This window comes from Heloderma suspectum, chromosome 2, assembly GCF_057233095.1.
Source record: "Heloderma suspectum isolate Gila_16-S chromosome 2, 16-S_ref, whole genome shotgun sequence".
NCBI classification, from domain to species: Eukaryota; Metazoa; Chordata; class Lepidosauria; order Squamata; family Helodermatidae; genus Heloderma; species Heloderma suspectum.
In genome coordinates, this window is record NC_139459.1 from 123,410,949 (window position 1) to 123,437,516 (window position 26,568).

Genomic DNA, 26,568 nt, shown 5'->3' on the forward strand with positions numbered 1-26,568 from the left:
TCCTAGAAAACCACATATCCTATGGCCATCTAGCCACTGACCAGCGGCCATAGGATGGCTCCCTTCTTGTCTTTTTGCTGCTACACACTCAGCCACTCAACTGCAATTCACCAATAAATTTGCACAACTATCAACTACCCAGCAATATGCAATGCTCCCAGGCCCGAATTCACGTTTCCATTAAAGTATCTCACAAGGATAACATGACAGTAAGCAGGGGTGGGCGGAAGATCACCAGACGTTTCCGACTTCTAGAAGGCCTTGCTAGCATGGCCAATGGTCAAGAGTGCTGGGAGTTGAAGTCTGAAACGGCTGGAGATTCCTGCATTGAGCAGGGGGTTGGACTTGAAGCTCTTGCAGGCCCCTTCCAACCCTATTATTCTATGATTCTACTTTCTGCCCACCCCTGTAACCCAAGCCTACTTGCCTAGAACCAACTCTTGCTCAATTCAGGGAAACTTACTATCTAGTGATGGTGTACAGGATAGAGCTGGGAAACTTTCTTTGTGATTTTGGGCCTCCAGACATTATTTATTTTAGTAGATTTCTATCCCACTGTTCCTCGAGAGTCTACAACGTGGGTTACAATATTTATGTGATACAACAGATACAGCAATAATCACATGTCCAAAGTACCCCAAAAAGCAACTGATCAACACAACCAGGCCCACTGAAACAGGAGCCAGAATTTGATCTTCCTTCCCATGTGGCAGTTGTCCTCAGTCGGCCTTGGGGCAGGGGGAGGTGTAGTCCTGGAGTTTCTTTGCCTGCTCCCATCGCCCTCATTCTTACATTCAACACACATTCACAAATTTATGCCCAAGGTGCTAAGGAGCATGCTAATATTAATTTGGGGTGACTTCTTTTTAAGACTAGACATTTTCAATTGGAGCCCATTTTATGTAACTGCCTCATACTAGTGCAACGTATCATCCTTCCCCAACCTGGTATCCGCCATATTTTTGGACAACTTCCATCATCCCTTACCACTGGCCATGCTGGCTGGGGTTGATAGGAGTTGTGATCCAAAACTTTGACGGCACAATGTTGGGGAAGGCTGAAATACATTATGCACCATTAGTGCCACAGTAGTATTTAAATGGCTAACTCAAACATCAAAGCATCGCTCTGCTAGATCTGCCTAAGTGACTTAATAAGGAGGAGTCATAATAAAAGTTTTAGAACCTTTTATTTGTTCCATCCACGAGCTCTCACCTTTCACCACATCTGCTCCCCTAACACCCGCTCCAGGCAGCTTGTGTACCAGCAAATCACGTATGTGTTCTGGGATACTTCTTCCTAGTCGCATTCAGTCAACTTTCACAAAGTCGAAAATAAACAAGTGTTGTACAGGGAAAACAAATTATTCTTCATATTAGAGAATAAATTTCAAACAGGTCTCAAGAAAGTATTTATTCTGAAACTCTTGTGAAATATTTGCTTAAATGGCAGCCTGAATCAGTATTTTATAAGAGACAGACGACAGAGAGTGCAAGCAAGAATGCGTGCAAAAGAAAGGAGACAGAGAGGGAAGCAGCAGAGAAAGGGGGGGACACAGGAGGGTGAGAGAGAAAGAGTGAGAGAGAAGCAGGTGAGAGAGAGAGAGAGAGAGAGAGAGAGAAGCAGCAGAGAGAAAGAGAATTTTGTCAAAGGCCTTTTCACCCAAGAATAACAATCAATGGCTCCTGATAGGAAAAAAAGCATCCCCACTTGGGCACAGAGCAAAGTGAACTATAGAAATAAAGGACATGGCAGAATTAAACTTGAACGTTTTCCTTCTCACAAATAAAACAGCAACCCATCGAAATGTTCTAATTTTGCATTTAAAAAACAAAAACAATGAGGTATCAGGGGAACTATATTACAGAGGGAAAGTACATGTCTCTGTGAGATGAGAAAAAAGTAACATATACTCTGAAGAAAAGGAGACCAGCAGTTATGTATAAAAAATTGAGGATGAGGCATACTTCACGCAGAAGTAACTTCATAACTCTCAGCACAGAAACCACAAAGTTTTTTGCTTCCAGGAAAAGTCAGATGGAGGAAAAACAATTCATTTAAAAACAATTTCATTTTAAAAGTTACACATTCTGCTCCGGTGAGTCCTGCGGATGTAAAATTTCTCTAAGCTTCTTTGACAGTCTCAACAGCAAAGAGGTTCTGACTGTTGGCAGCTGACTAAAAGATTCAGTTTCTACAGCGCTAAGCTGATTTGCTGTATTAAATGAAGGGCCACTGTCTGTCATAGTTGGTGTGTGCCCACCAGCTGTTCCTTGCGGCTGCGAATCTGCATTTGAAGTCTCACCTCCGACATCTTTCCTAGCGGTGGTAACGCTGCTGACCTTGTGCACATTTTCTCTTTCACCAGAGCATTCATAGCTACAGTCTCCCAAGAGCGGTGAAAGAGACTCTGTCTCTCTCTCATTGGGCTGAAGGGTTGGACTCCAGGAAATGCTACTGTCACAGTCAGTATTATCCTGGATTTGAGTGTCTTTATCGCTGTCGCTATCAATTGTAATTACAACCGGAGAAGAAAACAGGGAGTAACCTACATGGCTTTTGTGGGGTTTCTTCTCCCTTTTTCGTTTCTTTTTGTGATGCCTTGCAGTGTCAGTGGCTTTCCCTTCATAAATAATCTCGACGCTTGGGCTTCTTGACCTTTTTTTCCGCTTTTTGTGCTGAATCTCCGCCTCTGGTTGCCTGTCCAAGAAGCTTGCTGCCTTTTTGCAAAAGCCTTGGGACTTGGTCAGAGCTTTGTCAAGGGCACTCCCTTCCTTTGTGGAGGAGGCTTCTTCGGCCCCTCTGTGCACACTTTCCAAGTGACGGGTTTTATACTTCCTTTTCCCGCTGGGCTTTTCGAAACGCATTCTATCAGGCCCCCTGGAAGGAGTCTGAGATCTGCTGCTGGATCGACTTCTCGATCGATGTCTTTCATAGTAATACCACCTACTCTCACTATGACCTCTCGGATTTCGACTATGTGTCCGTTCAGAAAAAGACTGTGCTCCATAGTCTGGGCTAGATTGCCTCGAGTACTGAGCTCTAGCCTGGGTCCGCCTCCTGTATGACGATTCATAACCATCTCGGGTGGTATTGCGGCTGTAAAAAGTGTATTCCCATTTGTACTTGTTTTGGTAACCGTCTCTTAAGTAGTAATCATCATCTTTGCTCTTTGACATTCTGCTGTACTCGTTGCTGCGAGATCTTGACCTGCTCAGATCTCTAGATTCAAGGCTCTCGCTACTGAGAGAGAGAGTCTGGCTTTTTCGAGACAGGCTCTTGTCTCGGGTTCTCGACCTCTTTTTGTCCTTCCGGTGCTTATGGCGGCTGCAATCTCTTTTCCTTTTCCTTTTTTCCAAGCTACGATGCTTCCTCTTACTTTTCAGGCCACGGCGCTCTCTGTGAGAATGCTGTGCAGAAGATTCAGATTTCCTTCTTTTGGATAAACTGTAGTCATAATCATCTCTTCTTGTGAGCGAGCTTTGTAACCAAGCAGGTTCTCTTGTTTTACCTTTGCCTTTTTCACTCCTTTTGGATTTTCGTCTTTTACTTGATAGGGACACATTGGTCTTGTAACTGGCACTACCATCTCTGGACCCAATGGAGAACGGTGATGCGTACCCACTAGCATCGGTATCACTAAAACTGTGATACTGGATGGGCTGCACTTTCTTCACATCTTCACTTTTCCCACCATCAGCTGATTCCTCGGAGTCTGAAGACAGCTCAACAAGTTCAGGTGTTCGCTCTGCTAGCGGTTTCACGTAGCCAACGATAACACAGTTGTCGGAGGAATCGCAACCGTCCCCATTCATGTCTGCACTAGCTGGTAACTGTGTCTGCAACTCAGTGACGTTTGTGGATGGCTCTTCATCAGAGCTTCCTGAAGTGTCTAAAGCAGTTGTTATACCAGCACGCACCTGCTCCGAGCTGGAGTAAGACGGGCCAGGTGTTTCGTCATCCCACGGAGCCTGACTGGTGCCACCTGCAAAGGCATTACGATCAGGTTCTTGCATATCTGCTTCATCTGGAGAGATTGTGATAATGGAGGATTCAGACCGGCTTCCTTCTTCATACGATGGAGCAGGACAATCATAATTTGCATGCTGATCAAATGCCTCTATGTTAAAAGGGCATCTGGAAAAGTTGATAAACTCATGTAAAAAGTGTTCTGTGCGATGGAGTAAGAACGGTTTTAAGTCATCAGCAAATGCCTGGCTCTCTAGATCATACCTAGTCACGTTACTCATGATGATATGTTGTACGATATTGACTAGAGACCCATGAGCGCCAAACAGGACTGTGAGCTCACGCTTCAGCCATGGCACTAGCCTATGAAGACAGGCAGGATTCCTACGAAAAAATTCAGCTGATATGTCTCTATAGCGCCCTCCATCTTCAATGCTTCTAACACGTGTACCAGAACGATACAGAGCTCTTCGAAAGTTGATTATATCTTGTTCTTGAATCTGTCGCATAGATCTGCCTTCTAAACTAGCTTGCCGCCTTGATGCAAGTCGTCTGATCATTTGATGCATTTCTGCATCTCTTTGTCTTGTTGTCTGGCCTGACAACCCTTCAAACAAGATTCCATTATCAGGAGGGGAGACAGTCCTTCGAGCGGAGGAACTTCTTCGGGGATAAACAGACGTACGACGTTCTCTTGTCAATGTAGTCCGGTAACGGAATCGCCTCCCATCAGGATTAGCAAAAGATTCCATTTCTGAAGGCTTTACTGTATATACCTTAAAGTCATCTTCAGACCTCATACTGTGCAGGATGGAGTGAAAAGGCTGTTTACAGAGTGGGCACTCTGCTTTGTTTTTGGACCACTCCTGCACACATCGGAAACAGAATCTATGCCAACAACGGTCCAAGTAGGCCACATTTTCAAACTTGTCCAGGCAAATTGGACATTTGGAATCAGGAGATGCATCTGCTGGCATTGTTTGATGCAGCTTGTTTGTGCCAGGTTTGGGTGAAAAGCCATCAGCTGCGAAGTTGTCCATTACTGATGCTATGTTCTGAAAATGAAAAAGAGAGGTATCATAAAGATGTACTTGACAATTCCTGCTGATCAAAACCAACACTAAATTAGCTTTCGCCTAGAACTGGAAATGAGTGTATACAAATATCAACCAATTTTTCAGGTTGAATTCATGTACCTCCTACAGGCTTACATTACGCATTTTGTCTTGCAGTGACATCCTCCCCACTCCTGAAAATTCAGGCAATGGCAAATGATACACTTTCAAGACCAAGGAAGATATGTAGGACCAAACTGTGAAGGCTGCAACTGTAATCATTCTCACTTGGCAGTCAGTTCTATTGGAACACATGAAACCTTTGAATAAACATGTGTAGCACCGAGGTACAAGTGACTTAACATGAGGGCTGCAATCCTAAACACACTTAGGGCACAATCCTATGGCCGCTAGTCAGTGGCTAGATGGCCATAGGATTGGTTGGTTCTTGGGAACCGACCTCGGAGCCTGCGCTGGGAGATCAGTTCCCAGAGAACCGACCTCCACCCCCTCCTGCGCTGCCCCGTAGGCAGTGCATGTCGGCTCCAGACTCATAAGAGCAGCGCAGAGCAGGGAAAACAGGGCGTTCCTGGGGGCAGGGAGATCGGAAGTGGCAGTACGATACTTCCTATGTGTTGTCCGGCCACCCCATCCCGCACTCCAAGGTCCTGCTGTTAAAGTCTATCCGCAAAACCAGGGTAGCGGGAGTGTGGAGATCTGCTCCTCACCACTCCTCCCGCCCTGCATTGGATAGGCGGTCGCCTCCAGGATTGGAGGTGACCGTCAATCCTTATAGGTTTGCTCCCTTACTTGGACATACATTTTCTTATACGCAGTGGAATTCACTTCTGAGTAAATACAAATAGGGCTGAACTGAAACTGCCCATTGGAATTGTAGCAAATCAAAAAAAGTGCACACTTTGCTTGTTGACTGTGTCCATTGGCATGACAGATATGGATGTTTTTCAGACGCTCTCTATTTCTCAGTCAATGCACAGACATTACTCATTTGTTATGAGGGCTCCACACAGGCCTCCTCCTAAAGGCAGCAATTCTGTTGCAACTGCTGGGAAATTGGGATCTTCCCTGATCTAGCATATCCATTGAGACCTGATTGCTGCAGGGAACATGGTTGTGCAAGTTACATGGTAGCATCTTCTGGAACTGCCTGTGACTTCACCAGTGAGGAGCAATTCCAATTGTCCCACCCCTGTGCCTGCACCACCATGTCAGCTTTCCTTTATTTTAGCTTCTTTAGAAATCATGTGCCCCTGTTTCCCTGCTTTTCCACTCCAACCATACTTTATGACTATAATAAATATTTTTATGTTACACTCCCCCTGAACTCAGGATCCCTTCTTTCTGATCACCTTGCTTCGCACGGATGAAGGAGGCTTCGTTTGGACTGCTGGCTTGCATAAGGATCAAATGTTACAGAGAAAATGTTCCTTGAATATTTGAATCAGATGCAAGTCAGGTACAAAAGCCACCTTTGAGCTCATGAATAGCATGGAGCTTCTACGCCCCAGCAAAAAGGAGGTTCAAGGAGTGCACAGGATGCTGGTGTCCCTCAGGCCAGATTCTTCCCTAGATGCTCTGCACAGTTCTTCTAACAGAGGGGAGTCAGTGTGGCATAGGAGTTAAGAGTAGCAGCCTTGGATCAATTTCCTCCTCTACCATAAACCTTGGGCAAGTTACTCAAGCCCTATTCAGGTGTTATTAAAGTCAGTAGAGTAAACACGTGAAGACAGGGAGTGCTCTAACCCTGCTCTCCCCCTTCCCTTGCACATTTCTGCTGTCCAGTACTCTTGCAGGGCAATGGTCTGAAGAGGAGAGCTTCCTCCATCCATGGAGGCTCTACACGTGATCTGGGATGCTGATTTTCCATTCCATACCAAAGAAGGCCCCTCAGATCAGTGTTGACCAGGTGTGATCCCATCTCTTGTTCTACTTCCCCACCTTGCTCTGAAAGTGCAGATGGCAGCAGCGTTTGGTTATTTACCACTCAGGTACTTGGCCATAACTGATTACTGTTTGCCCCAAGTGAGCAGCTAATTGGAAGTCTGCAACAAATGCACACCATCACATTTTAATTTTACATCTACCCCCAACCTGCAAGGAACAAAAGCAAAAACTCCACCATGCTTGGCATCTGCTTACCCTCTCCACAGAATATATACCATGTACTAAGACTCAATTCACCAAAATACAACTGCAAGTCTATTTTTCATTTCCACTTTGCAATCACTGCCCCAGACTACAACAGCTATTAACCATGTCAGAGTTGCTAGGCTCTGAATACAGACACAATGGAAACATTGGAAAGGCCCTAAAATGGTTAACAGCACTTGGGAGACCTGGGTAGGAATATATAAAAACCAGATTTAACAGCATTTAAACTCTCACAACTCAGATGGAAAACATTGAAGTGCTTTAAGGCTGCAATCCTATGCATGTTTAGACAGAAAAAGTCCTGCAGTTCCCAGGATGCCCCTGCTAGCTATACTGGCTGGGGCATGCTAGGAGTTGTAGGACTCTTTTCTGTCTAAACATGCATAGGATTGCAGCCTTAAAGTCTCATTCATTCCAATAAGGGGTCCCACTGAAATAGATGAGACTTAAAAGTACTTAGCACTGTCTGAATCATGACTTAACAAATCTGTGTACTTGCCACCTAAAGACTGCGACTGAAAGAAAAGGCTGGGTATCCTCCTAGGTTGATGGCTGTTTACCTGTTGAGATTCTTAGCCTACCCACAAAGGGCTCAAGCTAGGTAATGTTGAGAAACTGTGGCTGGGATGCAAAGAGCTGCTTTCAGAGCTGTTTTAGTAGAAAAACTTCAGCACACTCAATGGAAATTTTGACTTTTTAAAAAAAATTACAGACATACACACACACAATGCTATATCAGAAAGCGCTTCTGAAATTCCTTTCAGAATTCAAGAGGTTTGCCATGGCGCATACCATTGCTTGACAAAGACAACTCCAAATCTCCTGTGGATATACATAATTCGTTGTGTGGTTCTTTAGAACCAGGCCATTAATCAGATCCTGAACAGGAGTTCCAGCAGGTGGGGGCAGGAAGAGAGAAAATGGCTAGCAATTAATGAATGGATGAAGGAAGTACAGCTTATAACGTAAATGAACAGAACAGTTTCTTTTCAAAATGTTTTCACTGTTTTAACATGGTGTTTTATTTTTTTGTCTTTGCTGTTCACTACTCTGAAATCTTTTGATGTGGAGCGGTATATAAATATTGTAAATAAATACACAAATAATAAATTATTTACGCGACAAGGAAGACTTTCTACCAGTTTTGTGGTACTCCTGTTTTATCCACATTGTAACAGATATATTCCCTTTCTAAATATATAGGTACATATTCTGGTTTCTCATGTCCTTGTGATTACCTTCCCTTTTTATGTAACATAAATAAAAAACAAAAATGTAACAAAAAAGTTCACCTTAAATTAAGTTCACAAAGGACCACAGATTTCCCATCATATGTGGGTGAGTGAAAAATTGCTTGAGGAAGTGAGGGTTCAAAGAGATGCGGCGGGTACTGTTGGGGAAGGATTAGTATTGTTGAAGGTCATCGCATCAGAATTGTGCAACACTGCTTTATTAATAGACATTAGTTTCTCAAGAAATGCCATCCTGACAGTGGCGAACAACAGACACAATAAACGCGAGAGGGAGGGAAAAGATGTCCAATTGGCCCCCTTCAACAAGGAATAAAAGGAACTCTCCCAGTCAGCCCAGGCAAGAGTAGGGGGTTGACCTTGTGTACCCCACCCCATTCTAATATTTGGCTTGGGGGCTGCTCCGTGTATGAGCACCACCAATTGCTTGGGAGGAGGAAGAGGAAAGAAAATGAAAAGAAAAAAGAGGAGGAAGAGGAGGGAAGCTGACCCCCCCACCCCAATCTTCACAAGCCCTCAGCTTATTATTAACTAACAGCATCCATCGTTCACATTATAGCTAAAGTAGATGGACCTTGGGGGTCCATGGCAGTCTTTGCAATCATGGCTCTGTGCTTACACAAAGCGCTGCTCCCTCCTCTTATCTTATCTGACGGCTGGAGCCCTGAATCGGTCTGGTTCTGTTTTTCCAGAAAAAAGAGGAAGAGTTTGCAGTCCAGCAGGAACTTCTCGACAACCCTCTGGCGCATCGTCCTAGTCCTCATGGTCGGTCCGGAGGCGACCCTTAGAACATGTTTGATGTCCGGGTCACTTGTGCACACCTGCCCCCTCTGAAGTCCGGAGCTGTACGCGGTTCATAAATACTCGAAAATCACCAGCAATCGAACCCCGCGCGCTCTTTCTCCGGAGAGGGGAGCTCCTCGCCCGCCCCGATCTACCAAGCCCAGGGGCGGGGCGGGGCGGGGCGGGGCGGAAACAGCGCCGAGCCAGGCTCTCCTGGGCAAACGCGGCCGCGCCGCCGCGCAGAGGCACGCGCGCCCCGAGGGTCCGTGCCGCGTCCGCTCTGCCCCGCCGAGAGCAGCGAGGGGTCGAGGAGCGAAAGGAGGAAGGAGGATTGGAAGGGGGGGAGGAGGAAGGAGGACTAGAAGCGGGGGGGGGGGAATGCCCGGATGACCCAGCGTTCTAACGAGCGCTCTTCGCCCCACACAGCCACGCGCTCACCGGTTTCGATCTCTGGCGCCGGCGACCGTTGGCGGCGGCGCCGGCTCGGCTGCGCAACTCCCGCGGGTCACACATCGGCGGCAGCCCAGACGCGCGATGCCGGCGGCGACGGGGGCAGAAGCGGCTTCTCCGCTTCTTGCCCTGCTCCGGCCGAACCGGATGCACAATCTGTCGGGGCCAAAAAAAAGAAAAGAAAGGAAGTTAGTTTCCGGGTTAACAGGAAAACGGCGCGGGGGGGTGTTGAATAAAACACTAACGAGCCAACTTGATTTTAGTGACAGCCCGTTTTCCGGGGGGGGGGGGCACAAAAACTTGCCAGGTCCCTTCCGCTTGGTGACGTTCAGCCCCCCCCCCCCGCCTTTGATGTCGGTCAGAGGAAGACCCACACACACACCCCACTTGTCGTCCAACCTTCTCCTCCGGATACGTTGGACTACAGGGCTCAGCATCCCCCGGCCAGCATGGGCGCCGGCTGCGAGTAACGCGTGGTGACGGTTTTTAGTCTCAACGTTAAGGCCGCCCGCATCGGTCACCCGCTTGGGACTCGTCTGCTTCCGAATGGGCTTTCGATCCGGCCTGCGAACACATCCCTCTCCGCGATTTGCGACGATAGGCCCGCCGTTCTCGCACCCAAAGCGGGAGGAAAGCAACGGCTTCCCGAGACGGCGGTCGTTTTGGAGCTGGGAACGCGGCCCCACAAGAGGGGAGAAAGGAAGGCGTCCGGCCGCGCGATCACCCGCGTAGTCTTACCCAGATGGAAGCCCCAGAGTCCGCAGGGACTTGCCCCGCTTGACTTTGCAGAGAAGAGTGCAGCCGTAGACCCATGAAATGAATGGGGATGAAGTTCGACAAACATTGGCTGCAGCATTGGGCTGTAATCCTTTGCACGCTTAGCCCTGTTGAACACAGTGGGGCTGGCAGCTCATGGAAAATTGGAAGCTGGCTGCTGGTTTGGGGGCGTGGCCCCACTCTTGCCCAGGAGGTTCTGTGAGTTTAGCAGCTGTAGCAAAGCCTCACCGCCAGAAACACGGCAGCGCTCTCAGCAGCAGTGGAGGCTGGTGGCCCCGATTTCGGTGACTCCGGTCTGTTTGGGGGATAGGGCTTAGCACGTTGCATGGCTCCTTTAGAATTCTGACTGAACCCCAGAACGGATTTAGCGCCCCACTGACATCGGAGCCACCAGCCTCCACTGGCTAGCAGCTACAGAGCCTGTTCCTAATGAAATATCTGGCTGACACATAGGAAGGTCACGTCGTGGTAGTCAAACGCTCTTGCTCTTCTGAGATTTAGGAATCCCTGATTTTTCAGTATTTTTGATAGCCAAACCCAAGTTGTTCACATTTGAAGTTAAATATTTCAGAAAAAAATGAAAGCGCTGTAGTATAACTTGCCGGTGGTGACTGGAAACCTAGAGCAGTAATGCAACGTTTTCAGCGGTGGAAACAGCTCCCATATTTCTGGCAGCGAACTCCTAAGCCTATATTCGGAATTTAGGAAAGGAATACCTCCACCTTCCCCAACCTGGTGCCTTGCAGGTGTGTCGTTGGTGTGTTCACCCCGCTGCCTAATCCTACGCCTGTTTGCTGGAAAGTCAGTCCCACCGAGTTCAGTGGGGCTAAATCTTAAATAAGTCTGCATAGGACGGCAGCCGTGGGCCAGCCTACACCTATGCACTCTTACTTGGGAGTAAGCCCCATAGGATACTTGGAATCTACTTCCAAAAAAATATACCTATGCTCGGAAAGTTAGTTAAAGACCATCCCCGATTGACGGTTAGTGTGCTTTGTTCCCTTAACAAAGATGGCTCCCGCTTCTACATGCCTATACAGCTCCTTTCCTGCCTAGTTGTCACGTCACTTCCGGTGACTCCGTGGGGTTGTAACTAAGAGAAACGCCAGCAGAAATGGCGCGCGTGAGCCGGCGGACCCTGGAGTGGATATACTCGCTGGTAAGGTGCCTGTCCTATTCTTAGTTTCACGCATTTCTCTTCCATTACAGGCCGGGAACACGTAGATATCTGGATTCATAGCAACCACCTTGGTAGACGCGATTCACTCAGAGGTCCCGTACATGTCTGCTCAAAAGTAAGCCCTATTGACATCATTGGGGCTTACTCCCAGGTAAATGGGGCTAGGGTTGCAGCCAGATTTACAGTGCAGTCCTCTGCATGTTTTACTGGGAAGTAAGTCCCGTTATGTTCAGTGAGGCTTATGCAGGTAAGCGCTCATAGCCTGCAATCCTGAACACCGCTTCTTGAGGGCATTTGAAAGCCCCGAGGGAGGGCATGAAGAAGACAGTCATCATCTGAGAGGTTAAAAAGGGTATTCTGCATCTAAAGATAGTTTCCATGTTTAGGAATCTGTTTATGGTTATGATCAACGGTGCATCTGAAGAATCTGGCTAACTTCGCTTCCAGCCACCTTTTACCCTTGCCAACTCGGTTAGATGCACATTTGGACTACAAGCAGGCCTTTAGTTAAGGGACCCAACCATGACATTTCTTTGCTCAGAAGCCATATTATCCTCGTCCTCATTTGCTTTTGCTGTCGCACCCTGTTACTGACCGCCATATGCCACAACAGTAATGGCATTGCTGGTGGTCACCTCCCAAGGATCCTGCTCCATCACTTGAGAATCTTAATGCTAGTAGAGATACACCAAAACTGGTTTCAGAGTCACAGAAATGAAAATTTAGAAATTTGTCAAGATGGAAATTAGACTGTTTGGAGACAGCACAAAGTACCTCACATTTTAGCCCATTTTAGGAAATCGTCTCTTGCTTTTCTCCCTGCTTCCTTCACCAAACACTAGGTCTCACATTAGACCTCTAGCACAACCTGTGTAATAACTGCATTTGATAGAGTCCTGGACTGACTGAATTGGGGAGACTTGGGGAATGAGGGAAGATACAAGAAGCAGCAGAGAGAAGAAATTTGGTATAAGAGGCACTTCCTCCTGCTTGATGGCTGAGTGATGTATTTTTTGAATGAATCCCTATAACCTTGTTTAAGTATGGCAGTATTGCCATAGTCTGAAATGAGCATGTTTTACTTTTTCTACTGACATACTTTCTGAGGGTAATGGGCCTGCCATACAAGATGTGTTCCTTTAAAGAGGAATTTTAGGTAGTATCCCACTTGCTCTAAAACAGGGATGGGCAACTTGTAGCCCTCCAGATGTTTTGGCCTACAACTTTCATCATGCCTCACCATTGGCGCTGCTGACTAGGACTGATGGGAGTTGTAGGACAAAACATCTGGAGGGTCACAAATTGCCCACCCCTGCTCTAAATGCATGACAAGCAATGCTTTTCCAAGTCTTACCTGTCCAAAATAGAAATGCAGCACCCATTCCAAAAGACCCCATGTTTTGACATTGAAACATTTGCAGATGCACTGTATTTCTTGCCAGCTAGAGAAAACTCTATACAAAGAAGGCATCAGTAGTGCATTGTAATAAATGAGATTGACTTTGAAGTGAGCATGGTTAGGACTGGACTACCAGTCTTTCTGCATGGCTTTTGTTACCAAGGGAGGGTGTGTATGGCTGACTGGAGCAGCAAGAATGCTAGGACATCTCTGCTACATGCTTAAACTACCTTACAGTACAATCCTAACAGGTTGGGGAGGAATAAAGCAGTGGATCTACAGCTCCATCCCAAGCCCTGCCAGGTCATGATGGGAAAGCCCAGGTGGTGGGAGACAGTGTGGCTGGGCTTTTCAGCCTGACAAAAGGTTTTATTTTTAATTCCCACCCCACCCCCATTGCTTTTAATGGGGGGAAATTAGCTACACCAGTTCCAGGCTGGTGTACATGAGGGACTCAATTCAGGTCCCCCTTTGGGAAACAGAGCAGCTTGGAAACCAAAGGCAGCTCTGGCCCCAATCCTGTTTGGGGGGCCTCTATGCTGGCGGTAGCTTTCTCCAGGTGGAACTGGGCCAATGGGGCAAACAGTGTTTCTTCCCCACAGGAACTCTTTTCTGCTTCCAGAGGCCACCTCTACTACATCCTACCCTGGTTCCAGCAGGCAAATGGGGGCCGGGTGTAGATGTTGGATTGTTTTCACTGCTGTCATGATTTCCAGAATAAATCCTATTTTGTACCAATTTTTGGCACCGCACCCCACCATTGCAATTCCCAGAACTCCTTGAGAGAAGCCATAGTTTCCTTCTTGGAGACAGACCTTACACATTCAATGTATGTTTATATTAAATGCCATTTTGTGCTGCCTTCCTTTAACAGGTTCTTCTCACCATTGTATTGCTTTCGTGGGGATATGTTATTTATGCAACACGAATAGCAGCCCAGTGGAAGCTGAAGGAGGACTATCCCATGGAAACACGGAGCGTTTGAGGTACTGCAAAGCAAAAAGACATTCCACAGCCACCCAGAAGTGTGCGGGCACTCAAGTTTGTTCAAGCCACAGTAATAATCGTCTGTAAAAGATTCAGATTCAAGATTTGCAGAGCTGTGGTAAATACTGAAATATCAGAAATACAGATTAGACAGGCAAGAAAACAACACTTGCAAGAATTTGATTAAGTCTCAGCCCTGTCAACATAAAATTAAGAGATTCTTTAATACTGAACTTTGCTATCATCAGCTGTGAAGAAAACTTCAAGAGTTTTGAATCTTTCACTTCACTGATTATGCCGATACAAGTTCAGAAGAATTAGCTCTGAAGCTGGCATCCTAAAAAAGCCATTACTAAGAAAACTCCACCAATCTTGTGCATCTCGGATTGTGGGTTAAGTGATAAAACTGCTATACTTTTGAGGTGGAGAGATTACTCATTAATTCCATGTTTGAAAAGGATTATGCAATTTTGTAATTTTACTGTTAAAGCAATAAACTACTAATTGACAAATGCAAGCATAGCTTCTTTAGTTGAATTTATTGCAAGATAGTTACACTCATACATTAAGGATTTAATGGTACAGAAGCAAGAGTGTTCGGATACCTGGAAGTGTAACGATTTTGGTAACATATTAGGTAATATTTACATGGCTAGATCATTAGCCTATTGAGGGCACAATCCTATTGGATCTGCCCTGGGTACTTGTAAGCCTCCGATCCAATACAGAGTGGGTGGTGTGTTGTGCCTCCCACTCTGCATTTTAACTAGACAAGTGTTTTCGCCCATCTAGCCAAGACTTCAGGGAGCAGGAGGGAAGGCAACTGGGGATAGTTCAGCTACGCATGTCCCCAATCTCCTCCCCTCCCTAGTCACCAATACACCCCATGAACAGCTCCTGCCAGGAGCAGCCCAAACCTCCCTGCAAGGGAGGACCGCTCAGGACCTGATCCCAGGATCTTCTTCCAAAAATAGGACTGGCCAAACCCAGCTTTTCAGTCCCCCAAAATACCCAGTAGCCACCCTTTTAAGCCAAGAGGCACTGAAATTAGCACTGAGGTTACGCAGAGAGATCACACCAAGTAAAGGTTGGATAAAGGTTTATTAAGATCAAAATAAAGGGGTAGAGGGAAAAGTAAGAATGGAAGTAGCAAGTTACATAAGAGAGCACAAAGCCAAATCACTTTACTATAAACAAAGAGCTTCATAAACACACACCCAAGCAAAATACTCAATCTACCTGCCCTATCCTTGCATACCTAAGTATGGATCTCCCTGGATAGCAACCAGCCATCTGCAGGTCCAGGACTACCAGGATGGAGACTCCATGCCTTGACCTCAGCCCTCTTTTAAGGCTCAGGCCTTGCAACCCAAGGCAGATTTTCCTTCAGCCAATCACTGGCTCAGCCCCTGGGTGGACCACCCTTGGCTCCAAGAGGCTGGAACTCACCAACTCCAGCTGTTATCACTTCCCAATTAGCAGGGACTGCACCTGGCCTTGAACAAAGGGGCCGAGGATCTTCTAGATAACACACAATCCCGGGTGGTTACATCCGACGTGATAGCCTCACCTGTCTTATGGTGGGAAACAGGCCATGATTCTTGACACGCCCCCTTTCACCCCTCTACGAGCTCGTGTTTGCAAGCTTGTAGAAGCAGCGCATGCAGTTCTCTGCACAGGCTGCAAGGGGGCGGGGCGGAGCAACATTTCCTGCCTCCAAGGTTGCAGCGCTGTCTCAGGCCTCAGATCCAGGAGTCCGAAATATCCTATGTCCCCCAGATGCTTGTCTAGGGCCATAGGTTTGCTCTCGGAGAGACTGAAGTTGAGTAGTGATGAAATGAGAAACTAGAGCTTGTTTTTGCCTAACTGTAAGCTTTTTAAGGTCATTGTTGAATTTTATGACATTGTGATTTTTATGTAAATTAAATAACTTTAGGTTCTCTTTGTCTTTGGTGCTCTTCAGCTGCTTGCAACATAACTTTCTATTATGTTTGTAAATAGATGGCTGGGTATCCAGTTTAAGTGGTTTATAATAATTTACGTTTGCTGGCTTGCCTAATTTTTACTGAGGATTATAGCCTGCCATTTTTATAAAATGCAAGGCCAGCCACAATCTCTCTTGACTAAATCAGAAATGTTAACTATTGGATTCAATAACTATTTATCCCTTAGAATTTTATTGGGACAGTATGCCTGCCATCCATTTTCTTTGATTGGAGCAGATGGTTAAGCTATTAAACCTGGCTGACTTTCATTTCAATATTACGCCATCGGTAAATATTAGTTGTTTGGCAATTGTCCACTGTTGTGTAGGTGTGTGTTCCGTGACTGTTCTGAACAAAAAATCTGGAAAGACTACAACGTATGTTTAGTTCAATAAAAAAGGCATAATAGTAATCCTGAAATCTTTTATTGTTAAATTAGATTATTTTGAATGATGTAATAAATTTTATAGGAAGCAAGCCAGATGTCTGCAGCTTTCCGAGTGCTCAAGCCTCTTAATTATGACTGCTTGGTGTTTCCAATGGGGGAACTACTTCACCCGTCTCCAGGATTATGTCACCCTAAGAAATTAAAGAAATCGTAAGTGTAATCACAACACAATTATTTTTGAGACAACTAATTAAGCACACTCATCCTTCTTACAAGGCAAAATTCAGTATTAGTTACGTTACTATTCATGTACAGTACATTTTAGAGATATTTTGCTGTCTATTAGGAAATGCCGACTAGGTAGAAGACATACTACCGCCACACACCACATTCACTTTGTGGTATCACAAAAAAAGGTCAGAGGAATAAGCGTCTACTTCAAACCTGACATTTTCACAGGAATTCCGCACTCACTTTAGAACAGAAATCGGCTGTAATTTTGTGTGCATGTATATGTATTCAGGTCCCACTGGAACAATGAAACAACATACCCACTGTTTTCAGGAAACCTACACACCTATTTGGGTAAGTGAATCTGGATTTAGGAGGTGCTACTGGTCTTCTACTTGCCTTGTATACATTCTTCAAAGACGTTTTATTTCTTTATATAATCAACTGTCACAAGGAATAAAAATGAAATTGACTCACTGGGAATATCTTGCGCTTCGACTCAACGACTCCATATGGCCTAGCCTGTGAAAGAAAATCGTAAACCATAAGGATCTTGAGGGAGGTAGTCATCTTGGAAGCTTTTTCGATATTCATTATATCCTACATTTTCCCATCTCAATATTTTTTTTCATTCATTTGTAATCTTCAACTGTTTCACGACATTGTCCTCTCCAAGAGGATCAAAGTCCTCCATAGCTAAAAAAATAATACTCTCAACAGAATGCTTAATTTCCACAAACAAGCAATTTCTTGATTTTTGGCATTATTATTATCGTGTTTCTGGAAAGTATCTCTGTCAGTTTCTGGTTCAAGAGCAATAGCTCATATGCGTAAAAGAACAAAAAACGTTTTGACATAATCTGTCCCCAATACGCAAGTCTCCATGTGCAGCAGAGAGCTGCATGCGCAAGCACCATCTCAAAGTTTCTAGTGCAGTCATATTTGACAATTCTAGAAATTGAGGATGCGTGGTGGTTGGAAAGAAAGGGAGGTATCTGGTATCTTCCCTGCCAAATTAGTGACTGATGCTGTCAAAAGGTCATCATGCTGAAATTTTATTGGCAGATTTCACTGGATGCAAAAGTGTTTTCTTGTGTTTTTTTAACCTCAACACCCTTTTGCTTGCCTGGGACCTAATCCAGAAGTAACTAAAAACACAGAATTGCTGGAATGGGGCACCTGAGTTTATAGAACGTGAATGGTTTATTACAGCTGAGATACTAATTTATGTGAGCAGAGTACTCTTCATGGAACAGGGTCTTCCCTAGAGATGTAAATTTTCCAGAAATTTTGAAGCCATGGAAAAAACCGGGGGGGGGGGGTTCCCGTTTTTTCTGGGGGAAATTTTTTTTGGGGGGGAAATGGAAAAATAAGCAACACTTATTTTTAAGCACTTTTTACAGAGTCACGTTGTTTTAGGACAGTGCTTCCCCAACCTGGTGGCCTTCCGGTAGTTTGGACTTCAGCTCCTATCAGTGTTAGGCAGGATGGCCAATGGGCAGGAATGCTGGGCACTGTAGTCCAAAACATCTGGAGGGCACTGGGTTGAGGAAGGCTGCTTTAGGAACACCAGTACCCAGCAGGTAGTCTTCCCATTTCCTAACGGAAAGGGGTGCCAACATTTTGTAATAATAATGTAATGCGAGAAAGCGGCATGGGGTCTGAGTAAGAGGAGAATGCTCCTTTTTCTGTGTAGATATGCCTCCTACAAGAAAATAGATCACCTATGGTACTTCTGCAATGACACAAAGGTCTCCTGGATGACCTCTCATTATCTGAAGAGAGGCACACTTGGTGCTGGGTTCAAAATGGTGCATGTTTGTCTCCCAAACTTCACTTCCCCACACCCAATTATGACTGCAAAGTGTGGTGGTGCTATTTCCCTTGCGGGCATGCCTCTGATCAGGAAATGACATCACCCTAAAGTCTCTGCTTCAACAAAGGCCTCTGGAGTAACCTCTCATTTACCAAAAGGGGATGGCATATTTCAACTCCTTGACCATGAGGCAAGGGGAGTTAGATTCTTCTACCATGCATGCTGGGGGAAGCAAAGGGACAATTGTGTAATGGGCAGGGAGTTCAGCCTCCCTGGCTTAAGTTGGTCATTCTTTTCTATACGGCAAATTAAAATCTTCAACAAGAGGCAGCTGGGGGATGAGAATGCTAACAGAGAAAAGGTGAATATGTTGTATATTTTTATATATGTATATGGCTAGATCCCCGAGTTGTATTACCAAAGTTGTTGCATATCACATGTACATACATACATACCATTAAATGATATTTGACGTAATAGTGGGTAAGCCACAAAGGAATAAGCAACCGAACCACAAAAAATTTTCCAGCATTGTAGGTTTTGAATACCTAAAACAAGAGATGTTTCTTATTAGTTCCCTAAATCTTAATACCATTTATATATACCACCTTGTTGCATTTTAATTAAAATCATTATTTTATGTTGAATTTAGCCTGCAGACTTTGGGCCAGTTTGAACTTAATGGAAAACCCTGGTTTATTGTGATGGGAACACGCCACAGCAAGCTTTGGGCTCACATATGCCCCCTTCCCTCTGTTCTTCTGGAACAGCTGCAAGAAGATTGGAAGTTTTTGCTTCTGTTTCTGATTAACCAGTCTTTAGTATTACGCCAAAATATTAAACTGTGATTCATTTTAACTGTAGTTTGCTGAAACAAGCCAGATTCATAACCCATGGTTTGAAGTTGGCTTGTTTCAAACAAACCACAGCTAAGATTAATCAGTTTGTCTGACTCAGATGAAACCTGAACCAGCTCAGTCTCACTGTGAATTCAGCATTAGGACCACTTTTCCCCAGATTAATCAAGCCCAGGAATAGACCAAGCTTCCTTCTTTGGCTCTGCAAAAGCATCATGAAATACATAAGTAAAAAGGAATTGTAAAGTAGTTTGAAACATAAACAATATTGTAGAAAAGATGAAAAAATTACTTTTCAAATGTAGGAAACTCAGCTGTGGTCATACTAATATTTCACTATGGTTTTGCTGCCCCTTGCAAACAGAGTGTGTGCCATTGAATACATCCCACGATCCTCACCAATGTTCAGGGATTCCATGGCAGATGTAAATGGGTTTCTCAGCAAGCAAATAAAAATGGAATCGTTTCTCTGAAGGCAAGAAACTGCTTGAGCATCTTTTTTAAATTCTTTGCAGGGAGGAGCACTGAAGGCTGTAGAAGTATGAACAGCCACATTTTCCCCCCAGGATTAAGTATAGACATTCTGGACTGCAAAGTGGTCAAATCAGTCCATCCTAAAGGAAATCAACCCTGAGTGCTCATTGGAAGGACAGATACTGAAGCTCAAATATTTTAGCCACCAAATGCGAAGAGAAAACTCACTGGAAAAGACCCTGATGCTGGGAAAGATCGAAGGCAAAAGGAGAAGGGGACAACAGAGGATGAGATGGCTAGATAGTATCACCAATGCAATGAATATGGACTTGAGCACACTCCGGGACAGAGCGGACGACAGGAAGGCCTGGCGTGCTCTGGTCCATGGGGTCACAAAGAGTCGGACACGACTGAATGACTGAACAACAAAAGTATAGACATTAACTAGTCCCAAACACTGCTCTATCAGGGTAGGCATCCTGGTGCCCTTCAGATGTTTTGTAATACAACTCCCATTAGCCCTAACCCACATGGCCAATGGTCAGGGATTATAGAAGCTGTAGTTCAAAATATTTGGAGGGCACCAAATTGCCTTTCTCTTGAGTATATGGACCCTATAACAGGAAGCATTTCATGTTATAATATGTTGCTAAGGAACATCCTGTTTCAACTGCAAACCAATACAAACTAATGCAAGCTTTGGATCCATAACCTGTTCTAGCAGCAGCTTTAAGAATCCAAGTCCCTAAAATTAGGATATCTTATGTACAGCACATAACCATTTCTAGATTAAGTTCTGCTCTAGAGGCAGAAATCCTATCAGGTTCAGTTTTCCCCTGAAGCTGTGCCTAGATGGGCAAAAATCATCAATCTAGGCAAAAAAAGCATGGTGGCTGGACCACAGAGGAGAGGATCCCCTCCATGCTCCAGCTGCCCTGCATAGGGCAGTTGGCAGACTGATTTCAGAGGCTGGCAACTATTTCGATAGGATTTCGCCCTAATTTACACATCTTCATTCTGTCTATTTTGTATCTCCATTCTGAAACTGGGGAGATGACATGACCAAAACAAGTGACTTCACTAAGCTCACAGAATGGTCACACAACATAGTCCTCCAACAGCATTAGTGCCACAATCCTACACATTAGTGAGCATCTGCTTGTTTCTAGATATCATTAGATTTCAATCCTAAGAGTTTAAAACTGGGCTGGGGGGTGGGGATGTTGCTGTATGTGCCATAACTTTGTTACAAAATAGAAAGGCAGTAATGATGACTAAGGAGGCAATATCAAACAGCAAGATGTCTGGAGTTCAGTTGCATACTGTATATTGGTAGCATTATGAATTTCAAAGTTATGATTTGAGTATCAATCTAACTGGTGTTTCTTTGTGACATTAAAAGTTGAATACTACAGATTAAAATGTTAAAGGAATAATGTCATTTAATACCTGGGGATTTATGTGTAGTGTGGCATAGTAGTTAGTGTTGGATGGAGACTCCGGAGATCCAGGGTAATCCCCACTTGGCCATGAAGCTCACTGGGTGACTTTGAGCCAGTCATGGTCTCTCAGCCTAAACTGCTTCATAGGGTAGATCTCATAGAATCATAGGGTTGGAAGGGGCCTACAAGACCATCAAGTCCAACCCCTGCTCAGTGCAGGAAGCCTGATTCCCAGGTGGTCTCCCATCCAAGTACTAACCAAAGCTGATGAGATCAGACAAGATCAGGCACATCCAGCCCTTTGCTCATCTTGTACTCTGAAGATAAAATGGAGAGGAGGATTATGTATGCTGCCTTGGGTTCCTTGGAGGAAAAAAAGCAGGGCATAAAAGTAATAAATAAATAAAACTTATCAAGCTGCAAGGCAGTGTTACAGCCCAATCCCAGGCATATCTGTTCAGAAGAATTCAATTGGACTTGTAGCATAATCCTACCGAGGTCTACTAAGAATTAAGCACCGTTTAGTTCAGTGGGGCATACCTCCAGGTAAACTGGCATCAGATTGCAGCTTTAATCCCAAGTAACTGTGGATGGGATCGCTATCTTATTTGCACATTCACTAGATTAATCAGAAATTGCACAATTAAATACATGCATAAAGTCCAGTGGCTGCCTTCCAACCACTCTTATTCCTCTGCTCTAGACCAGCCTGCCCCCACTTGGTGCCCTCCAGAGGTGTTGGGCAACTCCCACCATCCCAGGCCAGCATGCCCAACGGCCATGGCGACTGGGGCATGATGGGAACCGTAGTCCAACGCATCTGAAAGGCACCAGGTTGGGGAAGGTTGCTTTAGAAGTAACCCGGGAGACGCAAACTAGGCTCTCCTGGAGGAGAGAGGCGTTTGTTCGTTAGGGCTTCTTCCCCCACCTCACCTGTTGCCTCCACAAGCCGCCAGGCTGCAGGAAGCGCTCCCAGAAACCTTCCACCAGCCCAGGCTTGCGCGGGGGGAGGACCGGCTCGCGCGGGCTCAGCTCCTGGTCCTTGAGCCAGCGGCGCCGGAGCTCGCGCAGCTGCTGCAGCCGGAGCTTCTCGTCCGGCGTATAGCCCAGCACCGCGCGGGGCGCCCCTCCGCGCACTGCTTCCGAGCCCTGCGGCATCTTCCGGCCCTTCCGCTCGCTCCTGCTCGGCCCCGCCTCTCTCCGGGGGTGCGCGACCTTGCCGAGGAGGCCGGACGCGAGCTGCAGGGAGACGAGGGATGGCGTCACCTCCGCGCCACGGCCAAAGCCCGTAGAGATAGGAAAAAGGAAGAAGAGACACACGGCGTGAACATCCGGTTAAAAACGAGCCCCGTTATTGGCCTTATCGGCCCCCCCCACCGTGGGTGGCAGCATAGAGATACTTTTTCTCTTTGCTTTTTAAATAGCTTCGGCTATTGGGCGGTGTAGAAAAGTAATAAACAATACATATGATTTTAAATATCTATATGGGGTTTTTTTTTGGAGGACGCATAGAGGCAGTGTCTTAGGCATCTTACAACCCCCTATATACTTTGCATAAGAAGTTAAGACTGCAAAACGGAAAACAGGTTCAGTTTTAGCCAGTGCGCACTTTTTTTTTTTTTAACAGCCTGAGTCCATCATAGATATAAGAAACAGGATGACTCACTTTCAGCATCTGGCATTCAATGTGTCTGTTCAGCCTTCCCCAACCGGATGTGTTAGACTGTAATCCCCATCATCCCCCAGCATGCATAGTTGCTGGGAATCGTAGACCAACACATCTGGAAAGCGCCAGGTTGGGGAAGACCGGTTTAGAGCACAATTCTATACAAGTTTAGGCAGAAAAGGCTTACAATTCCCAGCATGGCTGGCTGGGGAATGCTGGGAGTTGTAGGACTTTTTTCTGTCCAAACATCCACAGGATTGGTCCTTCAGTTATTTGTCGAAATATCACCACCTACTGGTAGAAAGTCTTAATAAGTGGATAGGACCAAATATGGGCTAGTCTGTACTCCATACAGTACAGGTGGAAGGAAATGTTTTCTGTAAGGAAATGTTAAAATAAACGGGAAAGAGGGAATTTTTAAATGATGGGGTTTTTCCTTGCAGAAAGCAGGCAAGTAGCACTCTAATTCAGCTAGTTTTAAGACAGAGCTTCCACTTCTTGCTTGTTTATCTGGAATCTGCCCTATGTTTCCTTCCTTTCTATCTTGGTTATTTGCACATTTACCTTGTTATTTTATTGCATTTTAGTCAGTATTTTGTCATAGCTTTGAACTGCTGTAAGGCACTTTGGGAGCCATTTTTTGGCTGAACTGAAAAGAAGATATATATTATACTAGCAAATGGGCACGGCTTTGCATGGGTTGGGAAGAGCCCTTAGCTTGATACAGTAAAGCCTTACACACCCGGTGGGCTCTCCCACACTGGAGGCATTCAAGAGGAGGCTGGACAGCCATTTGTTGGGGATGCTCTGACTTGGCTTCCTGCATTGAGCAGGGGGTTGGACTCGATGGCCTTGTAGGCCCCTTCCAGCCATACTATTCTATGATTCTATGACCTGGCAGAGTTGGAGACATTGTGCCTGGCCCATGTGAGTGAAACCACACCCGCCGGAACCCTTAGGCATGGCCTCTGCCATGGAGTTACCTGTGTATTGTATTTATATTACTTTTCAGCCAATTTCAGTTTTTGTTTACTCATTGCTCTCAGTGACAGCATTAGCAGAAAGGGGAAAAATGTTGTATAGAAAGCTCCAAATGGAACGACTCAATCGAGAAAGAGACTGAGGGAAGAGGATGAAATGTGCCAGCAGGAGGAGGCAGAATGGAATAATGGGTGGAGTTAGTGTCAGTTGGGAAAGTCAGTTTTCTGTAGGAGCTGAGGCAGTTTGGTTAGAAGAGAGAATTAGTTGAGTTTGAGGTGGGAGCTGACAGGGACAGCGGTTAGTGAGATCACAAAAGTTAGGTTTGGCTATTAGAACCATTAGTTATTATTCTTTTATCACATGACTACTTGTTCTGGATGTAGTTTGCTACATCAAAGTCTTCAAGCAAAGTTACGCAGCTGCCAGAGTTGGACACATTATGCCTGCCCTGGCCCTTAGGGTGCAACATCTGCCATGGTGACCCCCATAGCCCCTGGAGGGAGAGGGTCTGTCTACTTCATTCCCCTGAGGGGGTGGCGGCTTCCCAGCAGAAGAGGGAAAGGGGCAGCCATATAACTCTTTCCCTCAGACTACTTCCTCCTGGCTTCAAACCGAACTGCAGAATGATGTCCTGGTTAAGGAAGTCTGCCATGTACTGCCCGAAGATGGTACTGCAGGCTTCATCTTCTCAGGTACATTTAAATTAATTGTAAGTAATGTGTTTTAAGAAACAACCCTGAGGCGTGCACCCGTAAGGTCCCCTTAGCCGGCACAGCAAGTTTCAGGTGTCTAGGTTTCATGGTCTTAGAGGACATACAAACAGTTACATTGAAGCAGTACATCTTTAAAAATTTGGACTGGCCACCATTTTGTTTCAAGAACAGGGACAAAATTTTCACTATGCCTAAAACCATCACAGATAGAGGTACAACAGATCTTGAAAGTTTCATAACAATTGGATGTATGGTTTCTGAGGCCATCAAGGACATACAAACACTTCATAAATACACACACACACACACCTTCATGGATCACTGCCTTGTTGTGGCGAAGGGGCTTGCATAACTCAGTGAAGCCATAAGCTATGCAGTGCAGGGCCACCCAAGACGGACAGGTCATGGCAGAGAGTTCTGACAAAATGTGGTCCACTGGAGAAGGAAATGGCAACCCACTCCAGTATTCTTGCCAAGAAAACCCCATGGAACGTATCACAAGGCTAAAAGAGATGACGCCTGAAGATGAGCCCCTCAGGTCAGAAGGTGTCCAATATACTACTGGGGAAGAGCAGAGGGAATTTCCAAGTAGCGCCAGAAAGAGTGAAGCAGCTGGGCCAAAGCCGAAAGGACACTCAGCCGTGGATTTGTCTGGTGGGGAAAAGAAAGTCCGATGCTGTAAAGAACACTATTGTTTAGGAACCTGGAATGTAAGATCAATGAATTAAGGTAAGCTGGAGGTGATCAAACATGAGATGGCAAGATTGAACATCGACATCTTGGGAATCAGCGAACTAAAATGGACAAGCATGGGTGAATTTAATTCAGGTGACCATCGTATCTACTACTGTGAGCAAGAATCCCTTAGAAGAAATGGAGTAACATTCATAGTCAATAAAAGGGTGGGAAAAGCAGTACAATCTCAAAAACGATAGAATGATCTCAGTACAAATCCAAGGCAAACCATTCAACATCACAGTAATTCAAGTCTATGCCCCAACCACTGAGGCTGAAGAAGCTGAGGTTGATCGGTTCTATAAAGACCTACAACACCTTCTAGAACTAACAGCAAAAAAAGATGTCCTCTTCATCATAGGGGATTGGAATGCTAAAGTAGGAAGTCAAGAAATAACCGGGATAACAGGCAAGCATGGCCTTGGTGTACAAAATGAGGCAGGACAAAGGTTAATAGCGTTTTGTCAAGAGAACACGCTGATCATAGCAAACACTCTTTTCCAACAGCACAAGAGGCGACTCTACACATGGACATCACCAGATGGTCAATATCGAAATCAGATTGATTATGTCCTTTGCAGCCAAAGATGGAGAAGCTCTATACGGTCAGTAAAAACCAGACCTGGAGCTGACTGTGGCTCAGATCATGAGCTTCTTGTTGCAAAATTTCGGCTTAAATTGAAGAACGTAGGGAAAACCACTAAACCATTCAGGTATGATCTAAATCATATCCCTGATGAATATACAGTGGAGGTGAGGAATAGATTTAAGAGATTAGACCTGATAGACAGAGTGCCTGAGGAACTATGTACGGAGGTCCGTAACATTGTTCAGGAGGCAGCAACTCAATCCATCCCAAAGAAAAAGAAATGCAAGAAAGCAAAGTGGCTGTCTGATGAGGCTTTACAAGTAGCTGAGGAAAGAAGGGAAGCGAAAAGCAAGGGAGAAAGGGGAAGATATACCCAACTGAATGCAGAGTTCCAGAGAATAGCAAGGAGAGACAAGAAGGCCTTCTTAAATGAACAACGCAAAGAAACTGAGGAAAACAATAGAATGGGAAAGACTAGAGATCTCTTCAAGAAAATTGGAGATCTCAAGGGAACGTTTTGTGCAAAGACAGGCATGATAAAGGGCAAAGAAGGCAGGGACCTAACAGAAGCAGATGAGATTAAGAAGAGGTGGAAAGAATACACAGAAGAACTATACAGGGAAGATCTTAATGTCCCTGATAGCCATGATAGTGCGGTCACTGAACTTG

General features: G+C 45.3%; 3 protein-coding genes and 1 long non-coding RNA gene across 7 annotated transcripts; 2 read left to right on the forward strand and 2 right to left on the reverse strand.

Moving 5' to 3' along the window:
- Window positions 1–506: 506 nt before the first annotated feature.
- Window positions 507–9,824, reverse strand: TOPORS (TOP1 binding arginine/serine rich protein, E3 ubiquitin ligase). 3 transcript variants are annotated; one of them, XM_084834640.1, is made up of 2 exons: window positions 9,668–9,824; window positions 507–5,024 (listed from the first exon to the last, which is right to left on the reverse strand). In XM_084834640.1, the coding sequence occupies exons 1-2, from the start codon at window positions 9,740–9,742 to the stop codon at window positions 2,082–2,084; spliced, it is 3,018 nt and encodes a 1,005-aa protein (XP_084690766.1). In that variant the 5' UTR covers window positions 9,743–9,824; the 3' UTR covers window positions 507–2,081. The 3 variants fall into 3 exon arrangements, with proteins under 3 accessions (XP_084690766.1, XP_084690767.1, XP_084690768.1); XM_084834641.1 differs by lacking the exon at window positions 9,668–9,824 and adding an exon at window positions 9,066–9,391 and having other exon boundaries at window positions 514–5,024; XM_084834642.1 differs by lacking the exon at window positions 9,668–9,824 and adding an exon at window positions 8,489–8,586 and having other exon boundaries at window positions 514–5,024.
- Window positions 9,825–11,531: 1,707 nt separating this feature from the next.
- Window positions 11,532–14,535, forward strand: TZMP1 (transition zone microprotein 1). Its single transcript, XM_084834646.1, has 2 exons — window positions 11,532–11,615; window positions 13,910–14,535. Exons 1-2 carry the CDS (start codon window positions 11,571–11,573, stop codon window positions 14,018–14,020), a joined length of 156 nt encoding a protein of 51 aa, XP_084690772.1. The 5' UTR covers window positions 11,532–11,570; the 3' UTR covers window positions 14,021–14,535.
- Window positions 14,536–16,413: 1,878 nt separating this feature from the next.
- Window positions 16,414–22,407, reverse strand: NDUFB6 (NADH:ubiquinone oxidoreductase subunit B6). 2 transcript variants are annotated; one of them, XM_084834643.1, is made up of 4 exons: window positions 22,149–22,407; window positions 18,898–18,990; window positions 17,104–17,148; window positions 16,414–16,586 (listed from the first exon to the last, which is right to left on the reverse strand). In XM_084834643.1, the coding sequence occupies exons 1-4, from the start codon at window positions 22,371–22,373 to the stop codon at window positions 16,521–16,523; spliced, it is 429 nt and encodes a 142-aa protein (XP_084690769.1). In that variant the 5' UTR covers window positions 22,374–22,407; the 3' UTR covers window positions 16,414–16,520. The 2 variants fall into 2 exon arrangements, with proteins under 2 accessions (XP_084690769.1, XP_084690770.1); XM_084834644.1 differs by lacking the exon at window positions 18,898–18,990.
- LOC146352681 (uncharacterized) lies at window positions 16,478–20,620 on the forward strand. Its single transcript, XR_014787814.1, has 2 exons — window positions 16,478–16,605; window positions 19,815–20,620. It is a non-coding gene; the product is annotated as an uncharacterized LOC146352681 (long non-coding RNA).
- Window positions 22,408–26,568: the final 4,161 nt, after the last annotated feature.